Source organism: Zootoca vivipara, chromosome 17 (genome assembly GCF_963506605.1).
Source record: "Zootoca vivipara chromosome 17, rZooViv1.1, whole genome shotgun sequence".
In the NCBI taxonomy this organism is placed as follows: Eukaryota; Metazoa; Chordata; class Lepidosauria; order Squamata; family Lacertidae; genus Zootoca; species Zootoca vivipara.
Window position 1 is genome coordinate 38975320 of NC_083292.1, and position 11608 is coordinate 38986927.

At 48.4% G+C, this 11608-nt stretch overlaps 1 protein-coding gene across 3 annotated transcripts in view; it reads left to right on the top strand.

Annotated features, from left to right (window-relative positions):
• The window catches only part of CERS2 (ceramide synthase 2), a 39293-nt gene that overhangs the window by 22779 nt on the left and 4906 nt on the right, over positions 1 to 11608 (top strand). For all 3 annotated transcript variants that reach the window (XM_035097720.2, XM_035097722.2, XM_035097721.2), the window contains exons 3-10: positions 1782 to 1899; positions 3940 to 4058; positions 4557 to 4614; positions 4728 to 4778; positions 5987 to 6079; positions 7138 to 7266; positions 8294 to 8400; positions 8795 to 8948. In XM_035097720.2, the coding sequence (XP_034953611.1) occupies positions 1782 to 1899; positions 3940 to 4058; positions 4557 to 4614; positions 4728 to 4778; positions 5987 to 6079; positions 7138 to 7266; positions 8294 to 8400; positions 8795 to 8948 (829 nt within the window). The remainder of the gene's footprint in view (positions 1 to 1781; positions 1900 to 3939; positions 4059 to 4556; positions 4615 to 4727; positions 4779 to 5986; positions 6080 to 7137; positions 7267 to 8293; positions 8401 to 8794; positions 8949 to 11608) is intronic.

Here is an 11608-nt window from a genome sequence, read left to right on the forward strand (position 1 = left end):
CCTGGGAAGGAGGGCAGCGTGCTTCGGTCGGCATCGCGTGTGGGCGCTGTGGATTCCTCAAGGGTTTGGGGGCAAAGGCGAGACGCTTTTCTCCCTGTGCCCGTATCCCGCGCCAAGTCCCAAGAAAACAATTGGAAGCAAAGCGGGGGGGGGGGGAGATAGAGAGAGAGGGCAGCAAGGCTCTGGCATCAGCCTCAACCCAGCCATGGGCCCTTGGCATAATTGTGGCATTGTGTCACCTGCCAGCGGTTGTCTGCGGAGGGGGCGGCAATCCCGATGAAGTCAGCAGGGCCTGCGGACTGGCCTGAGACAGCCAGGCCGGAGAATTAAAGAGCAATTATTTATCACGGTTGACAATTCCCCCCCCCCCCCCCACACACACAGAGGATGGAGACAATCAGAGCATTGTTTGAGAGGGTGGCCTCTGTGTGTATGTTTTTTTTACGGTGTGGCAATGGTGGAGAGAGCATGAGAAGAGTTGCCCCCTAGCTCTAGGATAGGCTCAACAAGGATGGGGGTGGTGGGGGGAGGGCAGGCTGATGGGGGGGATATTGGGGGCTGTGTACCCCCTGCAACAAATCCCTGCAGATCTCCAAAGGCTCAGTTTACGACTGCCTTCCTTGATTCCTCTCGTAAAATTGCCACTTGATTGTAAAGCGGGGAAGCAGGGAACGAGACCCTGAGATTCTCTTGGGTGGAGGAGGGAGACAGTTGGGAACCTTCACGTAATAATCAAAGCCGAAAACCCGAATTAAAACACCTGCAGGCGTTCCACACGCCTGGGTAAGGCCTGCCTGCACAAAGATGTTCAGGTGCCGAAAAGAATTCAGCAAATGAGCCTGCCTGATGTCAACAGGCAGGGAGTTCCAAAGTGTAACGGGATTTCCTACAAATGCAGAGCGAGTATTAGGTGGGACTTGAAACAGTTCTGCAGGTTGGAGTGGCCGGGTGGGTTTATGTGGGGTAAAGAGGTCGGGTGGCCATCTGTCCTGGATGCTTTAGCAGAGATTCCTGCGTACAAGTCTATGAATTGATGCAAGGCCCAGCATCTACTGGGATCCCCAATTCCCTGCCTTGCAGGCAGACTGTCCCAGGTTCAATTTCTGGCATCTTTAGGTGGGACTGTGAATACCACCCCTCCCTGCCTGAAACCCCAAAGAGAAACTGCCAATCAGTGTAGGAAACACTGAGCTAGATGGAGCTCAGTATAAGGCTGCCTCCTGCGTTTGCATTTAATTCAGCCCTTTATGCAGAATGAGGACTAGAATCTTGCTTTCTTCCTAGAAAGAGGGCTGTAGCTCGGTGGCAATGTCCCATGATTGGGCTGGGAAAAGACTCCATGCCCAAAGCCTGCCAACAAGTTAAATGTTAAATCAGTCCTACATTCAGGATCATGAGGACTGGAATCTTAGTACTGTATTGTTTTCAAAGAAGATCCGTAGCTCAGGGGTAGAGCCTCTGCTTTGGATACAGAACAGTTCAGGCTTGATCCCCTTGTCTGAACCACTGGAGAGCTGCTGCCAGTCAGTGTATACAGTCCTGAGCTGGATGCATTCCAGTGGTCAGACTCTTATGAAGCCAGCTTCCTCCATTGCTCCTGCCTCATCTGATGGTTGTGGAGCTCAGACCTTCCTCAAAGGAAGCCCTGATTTGCTGCAGAAGTCCGTAAAATTTAACAGCTGTTTCTGTTTTGGCACGGAAACTGCTGCAGAATCCTAACGTTGTGTGTCTTTTCTTTCATCCCCTCTCTCCCCTTTCTCTTGCTCTTTTCTCCCCCCTAGATACGTGGCAACTCCGCTAGCAGGTCTTTTGAACGTCAAGGAGAAAGTGCGGTTAAAAGCGACTCCGAATCCCGTCCTAGAGAAATTTTATACGACGTCCTGTAAACACCCCAAACAGGTAACTTTGCCGGGGAAGTCATGTTTGAGAGAGGAAGGAAGTGGGGACTCCCGTTGTATCATACATTTAAATACTGTGATACTGCTTTAAACAGCCATGCCTTCCTCTCAAAGAATCCTGGGAACTGTAGTTTGTGATGGGTGCTGAGAGTTGTTAGAAGATTCACATACCGTTACAGAGCTACAATTCCCAGAGCGCTTTAATGATCCATCCCTAATAAGAATAATTTATATCCTTCCTTTTCCCCTGATGGGACTCAAGGCAGCTTACAGATAAAACAAGAACCACTAAAAACATAGAGAACTCTGGGAATTTTAGCTCTGTGAAGGGAACAAAGGTTTCCTCCTCATAGCTCACAGCACCCATGACAAACTACAGCTCCCAGGATTCCCGGTGTGTGTGTGTGTGTATTGTACTGTACTTTAAATGGACAGTATGACAGTGGTAGCGGTCAGGATTTTTCGCAATACGTGAGAGGAGGTTTTCACAGAGGAGACTTGGAAGGTCGCCCTCTACCCGGAGACTGGAAAATGTTTCTCTCAGCTCCCTCATTTAGAGCATTTGTACCCAGTTTTCTTCAGCCAGAAAGGCTTCCAGCGTCCAGTCAATTAAAACTAAACAGTCCCTGTCCACAAGCTTACAATCTTAGAAAAGAAAAAAGACACGGCACACGAGGAAGAAGGGACAGGGAGGGCAGAGGGAAAAACGCGCTCAGGAGCCAATTTTTTAATAGTAGCTCTTGCAGTGACCAGCTGGCACAGAAACAGTCCTGGGTCAGGAGGCCCCTAATGGAGTTGGTCTTCTGCCAGAGCTGATGGTCCGAGCCTCTGGCTTCCCATCTCTCCCACCAAGGCATCCAGATTAAACCTAGCATGTGCCTCTTGAAAAATTAATTGGCTTGTTGCTGGCACCGTGCGGCCTGTGATATCCCACTTTATCACTACCCTAAGGAGTCTCAAAGGGGCTAACATTCTCCTTTCCCTTCCTCCCCCACAACAAACACTCTGTGAGGTGAGTGAGGCTGAGAGACTTCAGAGAAGTATGACTAGCCCAAGGTCACCCAGCAGCTGCATGTGGAGGAGCGGAGACGCGAACCCGGTTCCCCAGATTACGAGTTTACTGCTCCTAACCACTACACCACACTGGCTCTGTGCCAATATGTATTGTGGACATACGCTCTGAGCTCCCAATTGGTGCAGTTAGGCAATTAAGCCTATAAATGAGAGCAAAAAGCTTTCCATCTTCTGCAGGGCTTTGCCAGCTGGCAGCCCCCAGGCCAAATCTGCACCTTCTTGCATCACTGCTGCTTCCGTCTGGATGGAGGTGGGGACAGGCCGTAGCCCATTGGTAGAGCACAGAAAGTCCCAAGTCGCAATGGCATCTCCAGGCAGGGCCGGGAGAAACCTGTTTTTTCAGAAGCAGAAGGACGGGATTCTTCCCCCCTGTTTATTGGAAGACTGTTTTCCCAGAGTGAGGCTCATCCATTGCACTTGGGGGGTGCTCACCCTGCAAGTTCCCTAAATGCATCATCCCAGCAGCAAAATTCGGCTGCAGAAGATCTCTGGTTCAATCCCCCCGGTATTCTTGGCCTGGAAATGTTCCCTTCTTGAGATTCCCAGAGCTCTGGGACACAGTGACCCGAAGCCAACCATATAAAATATAAAAACAGCATCAAAATTTTGGGGGAATCGAAGGGCTCCAAAACTCCGGCATGAAAGCAGCTTGGAAACTGCGTTGGGTCAATTGAGTTCTTCAGCATAAAAAAACTTCTGAGCCAACTTCAGATCAGGAAGTCTTTGCCAGGCTGATGTTGCAACTAGATAAGTCATTTCCCAAAGCAGGAAACCCTCCAGTTGGAAGCTTTCAACAAAACCAGTGGCTTTCCCTGGGAAGAAGGCAAGAGTTCCACGCACTTAGAAACCTAGTGTGTCAAGGTAGAAATGGCAAAGCAAAGCAAATGTTGCTGCCGTCTGCATTTCAATGGCTTTCTTCCCTAAGCTTCTGAATGGCCCCCTCTTTTTCCTTCTTCTACCCCCGCAGGCAGACATCGAGGGCCTCTCAAAGAAAAGCGGCTGCAGCCCCCGGCAGGTCGAGCGCTGGTTCCGCCGGCGGCGCAATCAGGACCGGCCCAGCTTGCTCAAGAAATTTCGGGAGGCCAGGTAGGCCTGCAGCAACATGGTGCAGCTTGGGTGAATAGCTTGCCCCACCCCCATGCACCCTTTCCCATCTGTAAAAGCATCGCTGGATATGGGGTCGGCAGCTGGCTGCCCCAGGCCAGGCTTCCTCAACGCTCTGTGCCCGCCAAAACACTCCAGATCCATTGGAAGTCCAATTCCCAATGCTCCTGACCATTGGGCATGCTGTCCGATGACAGCTGGGTGCCCAGCAACAGCTAGAGGGTGACAAATTCAGGCAGACGGGGTGCCTTTGCGAGATTTAGTAGCCGGAGTCTTCCTTACAACCAATCCAGGGGGTGGCTCTGCCTGCCATTGGCTCTCTGGCTCCCCCTACTGTTTGTCCTATTGCCTCTGGCCCCAACACTCCTGGCAGACGTCAGAGGCACTCTGCACACCCCCAGTGGCACTCTTGACATGCCTGAAAACGTGTGCTTCATTTGCTCAGGGGACGAGAAACAGACTTTGTGCTTCCTTTTCCAGTTGGAGATTCACCTTTTACCTTCTTGCTTTCATTGCTGGCACGGCCGTCATAGCTGACGTGAGTACATTTCCTCCTCAACTTAACGCGGGAAACGTAGTTGCCCTTTCTGCCCGTCCTCTTGACGCTTAACCAGCTCCTGTCTTTTTATCCTTTATCTCCTGAACTTGCAGAAACCTTGGTTCTACAACCTCAGGCTAGTTTGGGAAGGATACCCTACGCAGGTGAGCTAAGTTTTTACGCTGCAACATTTGCTTTTTATATATATCTTCATATACATATAGAAACCTAAGGCTGTCGTCACACAGCCTTTGTTGGGGTGTGTGTGTTGTAGTGCGGCATCACCATCCTGGAGTTGCATGAAATCAGGACGAGGGGAGGATTTAAAAGAGAAATGGCAGTTTCAAATAACAGCAGAGGTTTGAATAAAGCTGGGTGGGGGGACACAGAGTGTCTCTGGGGGTGTGCAGAGAGCTTGAGAGAGCTGTGAGAACGTGGGCCTGATGCAGCTGCGAGGGAACAGCTTGGTGAGGTGTAAAAGAACGGGGTGAGATTGGGGGGGTAGGCAGGCTTCGCAAGCAACTTAAGCAGGGACAACAGCCCTGTGTGTTCATGTGGTGTGTGCATTAGAAATTATATATACCCAACCTTTGGATTTATCTTTTTTTTTTAAAAAAAAAAGACAAATCCACAAGCAATAATAATAATAATAATAATAAATTTATTATTTATACCCTGCCCATCTGGCTGGGTTTCCCCAGCCACTCTGGGCAGCTTCCAACCGAATATTAAAAACAGTACAGCATCAAACATTAAAAACTTCCCTAAACAGGGCCGCCTTCAGTTGTCTTCTAAAAGTAAAATAGTTGCTTATTGCCTTGACATCTGCTGGGAGGGCGTTCCACGGGGCGGGTGCCACTACCAAGAAGGCCCTCTGTCTGCTTCCCTGTAACCTCACTTCTCACAATGAGGGAACCGCCAAAAGGCCCTCGGTGCTGGATCTCAGTGTCCGGAGTGAATGATGGGGGTGGAGACAAGGGGGGGGGGTGGCGAAGAAAATATATACAATACACCATGAAACAAGGAGCACATAACTATAAATGGGGGGTGGGGGGCTGGTAGCGAGATCGAGATGACCGAAATCTGCACCAGTGTAGTCAACTGCTTAGAGATATTGTGAAACATCGGGTGGCAAATGCTTTTAAATAAATGAAGGCACAAAAGGAAGGGAGGAATGTGGAGGGCAGAGGAAAAGAAAGCGCTCCAGAAGAACAGGAGAGGTGGTGTCCTTTGGCCTGATTCAGTAGGACATTCCTTGTGTTCTTACGCTTACCTGGGATGGGGAGGACACAACTGGTTTTTTTTAATGTTGGCTGAGAACGCGGAACGGCCTGGCTATATTTGAGGTTTTTTCCCCCCCTTCCTCCTCCAGAACCTGCTGCCGTCCCAGTACTGGTATTACATGATTGAGCTTTCGTTTTACTGGTCCCTGTTGTTCAGCATCGCCTCGGACGTGAAGCGGAAGGTGAGTCGAAGGCTTGGCTCAGGGGGAGCGCAGGCGCCGTCTGACTTTTGCTGCTGCATTTGCAGCCGATCAGTGGAAGCTGATCTTCTTTTTAACAACAAATACATATCCATAAAGAGATGCACATATTATCACTGGAGGTTGATGGCAGCATAAGGTGGAGCGTTATCATTAAACTTCCATGATAGCTAAAATAAAATGGGGGGGGGGAATATATGAAAGAACCATCGGATTTTAGAGTTGGAAGGGGGCCTGAGGGTCATCCAATCCAACCCCCTGCAACGTGGTACTCGAGAGTTCTGCTTAAACCCTTTGAAATCGAGACACAAGATGAAAAAGCAGTTGAAAGCAACTGGCGCATTCAGAAAAAGAACAGTCTAAACACACACACACACACACACACACACACACACACACAAAACCCCACAAATTTCAGGTTAACAGCATAGAGGCATCAACTCCACCTAGGGTTTCAATGCAGACAGATATAAAATATTCGTACAGTCGTACCTTGGTTTTCAAACAGCCTAGATCTTGAACGTTTTGGCTCCCGAATGCTGCAAACCTGGAAGTGACTGTTCTGGTTTTTGAACTTTCTTTTGGAAGCCGGACATCCGATGGAATTCCAGTTGGCTGCAGGAGCTTCCTGCAGCCAATCACAAGCCTCACCTAGGTTTCCGAACATTTTGGAAGTCGAACGGACTTCCGGAACGGATTCCATTCGACTTCCGAGGTACCACTGTATACTGCTTCTCTGACCATGAATTTTGAGCTCAGAGAAGCTCAGGAGAACACAGGTGTTAAACATTAACAAGCATTGCATTCAGTGTAGTGTTAAAAGCTCAGTAACATATAAACAGAGCAATAAAATGACAACAACAACAACACCACAATTAAATCCAAACTCGTCTCAATTCAGAATTGAAAAAAAACTGGTCTGTAGTAACAGTGATTTAAGTTAACTTCTTGTAAAAAAAAATAGTTGAAACAGCCTTAAAAGATTTCTGGGGAGATGGGTATTTCCCGTTACGCTTTGGCTGATTTTTGCTTTTGGGCAGGACTTCAAGGAACAGGTCATCCACCACGTAGCGACCATCGTCCTGATTAGCTTCTCCTGGTACACCAACTACATCCGGGCCGGGACTCTCATCATGGCCTTGCACGACTCCTCGGACTACTTGCTGGAGGTGAGGGATCGGGACCCCTTCCTCCCTCACAGGGGTGTAACCCGGAGCTCAAGCCCAGAGGTCCGACTCGACTCGGGGACTCTCCCCGTTCTGGACGCCTTGTGCTGCAGTGCGGTCGCTTCTTAAAAACACATAATTAAATGGTGGCATGTCCGGGAAGGGCCTTGGGGCTCAGTGGTTAGAGCACCTGCTTTGCAGGCCAAAGGTCCCAGCAGCATTTCCAGATAGGACTGGGAATATTCTCCGCCTGAAACCCTTAACAGAGCCGCTGCAAGAGCAGTTTGCTTTGAGTTTGTCGGCTGGTTTCTACTCCCTGTCTGTCCTTCCAGGCAGTCAAGGCGGGGAAACACTTAGGGGGTAGAATAGGTCCAGGGAAGCATGTGGTGTGGGGAGAGACTAATGTCAGATTTACGTGTAAGCTACACAAGCTATAGCTTAGGGCCCCACTCTCTTGGGGGCCCCAAAACAATTTAAAGGGGGAAAAATACCTGGACGTACATTTACAAAATATAAGATAAAAACCTAATAAAATAAAACCTACATACAGCAAGAGTGTTTTGTGTTGTGCAGGCTCCTATGATGTAAGCCAAGGGCCCCACCCTAAAATGTCATTGCTTTGCTCATTTCTATATATAGGGTGCCTACATTCTGCATGGACTTTTCAACAATTACTTTGATAAAATACATATTTTGTTATGTGCAAATGGCTTTAGATACCTATTACGTCCATGATTCAACACACACAAAAAAGCGACAATTTGTTGTTGACAAAAGGACAGCTGGACATAAAAAGGGCCCCATTACCGTCAGTTGCTTAGGGCCTCATCAAACTTAAATCCGGCCCTGGGAGAGACCCCCGGGGGACAGGTAGAGGGACCCCCACGGACCGCATCCTGCCCCATGAGGAGATGCTCCACTGTGCTCTTCGTAGCCAGAGCATCTTCCGTCTCTCGCTGCCAGGCCTGTCCCTGAGCTCAGGGCTGCCTGTAAATGTTGCCTCCCCTCCTCTCTTTCTGTGTCTCTGCAGTCAGCGAAAATGTTCAACTACGCAGGCTGGAAGAACATGTCCAACAACATCTTCATCGTCTTCGCCACCATCTTCATCGTCACGCGACTCATCATCCTCCCGTTCTGGTGAGAGTTACGTGCGCAGCGTGTGAGGTTTACCTGTTGAACGTCTGCCTGCCGAGAAGCTGTTGGGAGAGAGAGAATGGGCGCCCGGGGGGGGGAACAGAAGCACAAAAGTGTATAGAGTGGGAAGGGACCCCAAGGGTCAACCAGACCAACCCCCTGCAATACAGGAGTCGCGGCTAATGAATAAATGTGGGCCAGTTCATAGGGGAATATAGTTTGCCAGTTGCTATTAGGCCACACCCATGCTGTTCCTTGAAAGGGCATTTAAAACCCCCAGCTTACCCCAAAGAACCCTGGGAATTGTAGTTTAAGGGCACTGGGAATTGTAGCTCTGTGAGGGGATAAACTACCAGTGTGGTTTCTTCAATCTGATTCCATATGTTGAATTTTATAGGATTCTGCATTGCACCATGGTGTACCCCTTGGAAATGTACCCAGCTTTCTTCGGCTACTATTTCTTCAACCTCATGATGGTGATTTTGCAGTCCCTGCACATATTTTGGGCGTACCTCATTATCCGGATGGCCCAGAAATTCATAACTGGAAAGGCAAGTTGGGCTCTTGTTTTCTTTGTACCCTTCCCCAGTTCGTGTTTTGTCCAGTAGGAGGTATAAGAGAAAACCGACTCTTTACTTGGTGTTTGAGAGAATTGTTGTTGTTTTTTAATAAAAAAACAACCAACCAACCAAGATGGTAACTCTGTTTAAAATATATCTATTTATTGCTGTCCCACTTTTCCTCAAAGGGACTCAAGGTAGCTTACTTACGTGGTTCTGCGACTTTCCATATTCTCCACAACAACCCTGCAAGGTAGGCCAAGCTAAGAGACAGGGACTGCCCCCAGGTCATATCCAGTGAGCTTGATGGCCAAATGGGGATTTTGAACCCTGGTTTCCCTAACCCCAGGGTCGGCAACCTGCGGCCTGTAGGCCACTTCTGGCCCGCCATGATTCCAGTTGGGCCAATGAGGTCTTTTTCTCCATACTGGCCCAGCAGCTGATGCCACACTGGTGAGTGGGGTTGGCTGTGAATGAGCCGGGAGCAGGGGGATTAAACCCTGCCAATTCGGCAAGATTCAGAACAAAAGCCCTTCCTTATTAATTTATTACAGGGTTCAGCAAACTTTTTCAACAGGGGGCCGGTCCACTGTCCCTCAGACCTTGTGGGGGTCGGACTATATTTTGAAGGAAAAAAAATGAACGAATTCCTGTGCCCCACAAATAACCCAGAGATGCATTTTAAATAAAAGGATACATTCTACTCATGTAAAAACACGCTGATTCCTGGACCATCCGCGGGCCGGATTTAGAAGGCGATTGGGCCAGATCCGGCCCCCGGGCCTTAGTTTTCCCACCCATGATTTATTATTTGCTTGGAGCAATTGCATCCAACTCTTCAGTCAAGAAGGCTCCCGCAGTGGGGTGCAGCTTATGTAAAATCAAGACAGTCCCTACCTGAAGGCCTATAGTCTTAAAAAAACCCCACAACAACATACAAGGGCAAAGGTACAAGGAGGGATGAGGAAAAATCAAAACTCAAGCACTAATACTAAGGGCTGAAACTCCCTTTTGGTCATCCCGTAGTGGCAGTTTGAAGTCCCAATTTTGAGCAATGGGATTCTGAATCACCTGACGCCATTACGACATTAGGTGGACGGGCCTACCCACCTGTCAATATTTGGTCACGAGGCCAACCCTGATAAGGACCTGTCCTGTGGAGCCAAAAAAGGGTTCCCCTCCTCTAGCCGCTTTGCTACACTGGGATCTGCATTTTGCACTAAGAAGGAACTGAATCTGTCTCCCTGTGACCCTATTCTTGTAGTCATGAGGGCTAGCAACTTATTTTCATATTTTCCTCTTCCTGGTAATGGAAGCTGAGTTGTGCAGGATGCTAGATTCTGTCGCACCCAGAAGCAATTACTGTGGGTTAGAACTTGGGATTTTATGTGGAAAAGATCTGCTGGATGGCTTATCCTCGACACTTCTGTTATGAGGGAAGCCGTTTTAGGCCAAGAGTGGCTTTTAATTGCTGCAGGCTGCCTGATCTCCCATCAAATTGATTTTAAAAGCTGCTTGTAGGTTTTATTTTGTTCTGCTGCACTTTTAAGTTTCATTGCAAGCCCATCTCAGGCTGCATTCAGGAAAGGCAGGACATGAATAAATTACGGTGAATAAAAGTAACTTGAAAAAAAGAACAGCACCCTTTGGAAAGGTAAATCGGATTCTGAATATTGGTTGAATATTTCTAGTTCCACCTTTCAAAGCGGGAATGCAAAGGGGGGGGGGTTAATCTCCAGAATTATGTATTTAAGAAGTTATTTTCAAGAAAAGGCTCTTCCACCAATTGGCCCTTAAGGTAGCTTGCAAGCATCAGAAAATAATAATAATAACCTCGCGGGGAACAGACAGCAGCTAAAAGCAGATGAATGGTTGTTAAAACCTCTGGTGGGTGGGTTGGAACGAGCCTGGTACCTAAAATATTTTAACAACTGCGTCAGAGGAAAGGATTTCCAAAAGCAGGAGTGCTACCAGGGTCAAAACTCTCATCTCTCGGTCACACTTAATTTCCTGCTCCGCTGCCATTGTCTCTTGGTCACACTTACAGTGAGGGGGGGAAAGTATTTGATCCCCTGCTAAATTTGCCCATTCGCCCTCTGACGAAGAAATGCCCAGTCCATAATTTTAATGGTAGGTTTATTGTAGCTGTGAGAGACAGAATAACAACAGGGAAACCCCCAGAAACCCAGAAGACAAAAGTCAGAGATTGATGTGCATTATAACGAGTGAAATAAGTATTTGATCCCTTTGCAAAAGATGACTTAGTACTTGGTGGCAAAACCCTTGTTGGCAATTACAGAGGTCAGATGTTTCTGGTAGGTGGCCACCAGGTTTGCACACATCTCAGGAGGTATTTTGTCTTTACAGATCCTCTCCAAGTCAGTAAGATTTCCAGGCTGATGTGTAGCTACTCAACCCTTCAGCTCCCTCCACAGATTTTCAATGGGATTAAGGCCTGGAGACTGGCTAGGCCACTCCAGGACCTTAATGTGCTTCTTCTTGAACCACTCCTTTGTTGCCTTGGCCATGTGTTTTGGGTCATTGTCGTGTTGGAATACCCATCCTCGACCCATTTTCAATGCTCTGGCTGAGGGAAGGAGATTTGCCGATACATGGTCCCGTCCATCGTCCCTTCGATGCGGTGAAGGTGT